Source organism: Egretta garzetta, unplaced genomic scaffold (genome assembly GCF_000687185.1).
Source record: "Egretta garzetta isolate BGI_Z169 unplaced genomic scaffold, ASM68718v1 scaffold215, whole genome shotgun sequence".
Classification (NCBI taxonomy): Eukaryota; Metazoa; Chordata; class Aves; order Pelecaniformes; family Ardeidae; genus Egretta; species Egretta garzetta.
This window is the reverse complement of record NW_009259719.1, coordinates 2,950,499-2,954,186: the sequence shown is the minus strand read 5'-3', so window position 1 is coordinate 2,954,186 and position 3,688 is coordinate 2,950,499. Positions and strand designations below refer to the sequence as shown.

At 37.9% G+C, this 3,688-nt stretch overlaps 1 protein-coding gene across 6 annotated transcripts in view; it reads right to left on the bottom strand.

The window, feature by feature from the left end:
- DENND6A (DENN domain containing 6A) overlaps positions 1-3,688 on the bottom strand; it is a 33,168-nt gene that overhangs the window by 21,694 nt on the left and 7,786 nt on the right. For 5 of the 6 annotated variants that reach the window (XR_004842078.1, XR_004842079.1, XM_035894846.1 and 2 more), the window contains 2 exons: positions 1,060-1,098; positions 923-965 (listed from right to left, as the gene is read on the bottom strand). Coding sequence is in view for 4 of the 6 variants with exons in the window: in XM_035894846.1 (XP_035750739.1) it covers positions 923-965; positions 1,060-1,098 (82 nt within the window). In the remaining 2 variants the exon portion in view is untranslated. Of the gene's footprint in view, positions 1-922; positions 966-1,059; positions 1,099-2,444; positions 3,595-3,688 lie in introns of those variants that run through there. The other variant, XM_035894847.1, reaches the window with a different exon arrangement.

The window sequence follows — 3,688 nt, the reverse complement described above, 5'->3', positions numbered from 1 at the left end:
CTTACATATACCTATTCTACATAAAATAACTTTAATACCACTCTTATTTGAAAACCAAAACAAAACACAAACCCCACAGCCTTTGTTCCTAATGCATTTTTTGTACCTTCAATACACCTTTTGAAGGTTCGACAGATTTATAACCATTAACAACAAAAGTAGTAAGATACAGTTAACTCATCTCTTTCAGTAACAGAAAGAAGCTTGTCCTCTATTTACACACAGGATATCAAGAACAGAGAAAATATCTTCATTTTAATGACATTAAGACAAAGGGAAAAAATTGGCCAAGAAATGTTATAGAATTACATGAGAGAGCACTCACACATATTAAAAGCACACATCTGCATCTCCCCATGTGAGAGCTGCTATGCTGCAGAGCAACCAAAAGCACAAAGTAAGAGCCGTTACAGGGACAAGTCTGTTACCACAGGTTTTGACATTTGTAAAGAAATAAATGTGAAAGGAAGTGCCTGCCGTATCTTTCCGCAGGTGGTCCAAGTCATCAGCTACATGCCTCCAATTTCTCTTTGGCAGCAGAACAGGAGAAATTTAGATTAAAGAAGAATTTAGCAAGCAGGACCACACACAGCAACAGAAGCTTCAAGAACAGAGAAGATATAAGATAGCCTAGGTTTTCCCTTCACAACTGTCCTTTCTAAATGCTTTTTAATTTAAAAGTCAGTTTCACTATTATGAATTTAGAAAACATACATTTACTCCTTTGAGAGAAGATTGTTCCATATCCCTTCCATTTGCTTTATTAAACCTGTGCCTACGCTTCTCTCTACAATGACAATTATTGTTTTGTTTAAAAGCAAGGTCAAGATGTTCATTCTTTACTTGCAAAGTATTCTGAAACACCACTTTTAACACTGCTTAGTCCAACAACAAATTACTACAGAGTAAAGGAAGCACTTACCTGAATTAGAATCTGGAAAAGACAAATAGCAAATATTGGTTTTCTAAAGAGTAGGGAAGAGAAGAGAGAGCTGTTATATCTCCCAAAATTACTAAACTAAAACCAAATTGTATACTTATACAGCAACCATAGCTTACCTCTTTATCTGTGAGTTTTGAATGTGGAGGATATATTACCTACAGGAAAAAAGTATTATTTTATTTGAAAATAAACTAGGTATAAGCAGTAAGCTTCTATTAAATATTTTTATAATACAACCCTCAAATACCTGCCTAGCCTTTGGCTATTTTCAGTGGTAAACTATTAATATTATATCTCTGTTCTTATTTTTCATATGCTTTTAAGCTAACTTGATCACTCATCTTTACAAGGTGTTTTGGGTGCCACTTGGAGACCATACAGATACATTAAATCACTCATCTTTACAAGGTGTTTTGGGTGCCACCATACAGATACAAAATTCAAAGTACTTGAGGTTTTTGGTGCAATAGGGCTCAAAGGAGAGCAAGATTACAACCTTTAGATTTAACTTGTACATAGAAAATTCAGATGATCCCATAAAAAGCCAACAACACATTATTGTCTGAAATCTCTTGCAATGGATAGCTAGGTGGAAGTAATCAAAATTCAATCACAAAACACCCTCTATATTAACACTAACTCTTGGAGGATGAACATTGGCCTCACATGAGAGCTGTGAACTGTGAAAGCTCAATGGAAAAAAAAAAAGATTACTTTTGTACTGACAGAAGAAAAGTACATTGATTTGATACGTTTTTACAATGCAGAAATCAAAGCCAATACAACACAATGTAAGATATGGAAGCACCGTCATTTAAAAAAAATCTGAATGTACAAAATTGGTGATTAGGCAAGTGAGAAAAAAACATACAGGGAAGAGGACAAACCCGAGATACTTGAATTCCAGCTAAAAAGTTCCTCAAAAAAACCCCCCTCAAAACTACTGAAATGGCTGGCTAGCTTCTAAGGCAAAGGAAATTCAATATGAATTCAAAGATTACGTTCCAAAGAAAGCTTCGGTGCTTTCATAGATGGGAACTTCTCTAAGAACAGAATGATGCGGTGATAGTGAAAGTAAGAACAGCCCAGGTGAAGTTTTACCAGATTTCAGAGTGTCCTGAACAACCTTACTAAGGAAATCCAAATGGCAAAGAGCATGAACACCATTCCTTTGAGCTACTGCTATGCCTGCTGTTCATCACTAGAAGATGTTGAAGACGAAGCCACCTACCAAAAGCACAGAAGCAAAGGGGAAAAGACAAGACTGCAAGGGAGACACAAAGAAGCAGAATTAGTGGAGACCATCACTTCCTCGTTTCTAAACGTTTGGCTCCATAATCTAACTGTCCTTTACATGTACTTTATTTCCCCCCAGAAATAATAATCTAACTTGCTGGACAGGAAACAAAACAAAAAAGCCTAGTAAGCTTCCACCTAATAGGTGAAAGAAAATTAACTTGAAAAGTGTGGTTCTTGGAGGAAATGTAACTTTGGTAATTACTTGGGAAGTCTTCCCCTCAAACACAGCCATAAGAACTTTCTTCTAGAATTGCAGATTTGGGCAAGGAGCTGCTTCCTTCCACCTAAGGAGTTTCCAAGAAAGGAATAAACATCAGCTTTTCTCTGTGTGTGTGCAACAATACAAATGCTTGCTTTGCATTTCCCTGTCTTTTAATATTCCGTACTGTTAAGTAACCTAATTGTTAAGGATTCCAGTGAAATGAAAAGCTAATTATTCTTCCTGCAGCAACCAAAAAAACTCAGGCCTTAGTTATGTCGACATTTCGTTTTGCGTGTCCATTTAACTAAAGTTAATGGAACTGTTAACAGAGTTGTTTGCAAACAGGACAGAGGCTACTCTGTGCTCTCCTCAGCCACCAAGCGCATCATCTGCTTAAGTCACAAGTTATAAAAAAATTCTTGTCTTTGTTGCTAACATCACCTTGTAACATCAAGCAACTATAACTTAGATAATTATCACGGTATGCTGGTTTCTTATTTGCATTTCTCTTGCAGCCAACAATGCACACCGATTAATGTTTTAAATATTGTAATAGCTAGCTTAGTTGAATTTTAGGCCAGTCTGCCATACATTTATGCTAACACCACTTCAACAACAAAAAAGAAAGAAAGAAAGAGACATTTCTCCCTGAACACCAACTGTTTGCTGCACAGTCATATGGAGAATATGGTGAAACAGGATGTGAAACTGATCCTAACAATAATTATTCTTTCTAGTTTATTTTTCAGCCAAATCAGTTCCCTAATGCAGTTCCACCATGCAATTTCATAGATGTTTGCCTGTTGCACAAAATGTCAAGGAGCAGCAGGGAATTAAAAAAACCCGCAGTTTGTGGCAGTGTCATGAACCCATCGTCAGTTTGCCATTCATTTAAGGGTGCAAGGAAAACGCTTCAAACGTTTAGATAATTTATTTGCACACCTTAGCGATCTGGAGAAAACTGTTAATTATGACGGTCACTTGCATTCACGCTACTGTTACACTCTTAAAACCTTCAACGTCCAGATGCCGCGGAAATTAGCGCTATTCGTACACGGAGCAAGCTGATGATGCATTTAATAGGAACCTTGGCACGAGATGAAAACCGTTCACAACGGCGCCGGGCCGCGGCGACCAGCACAATACAACCCGGTGCTTCAGAAGAGCTAACCTCACCTCGGGCTCCGTGACAGCCGTCGCCGGCAGCAGCGTTCCCACACCACCACCGCTCCCGCCCGCTCTCT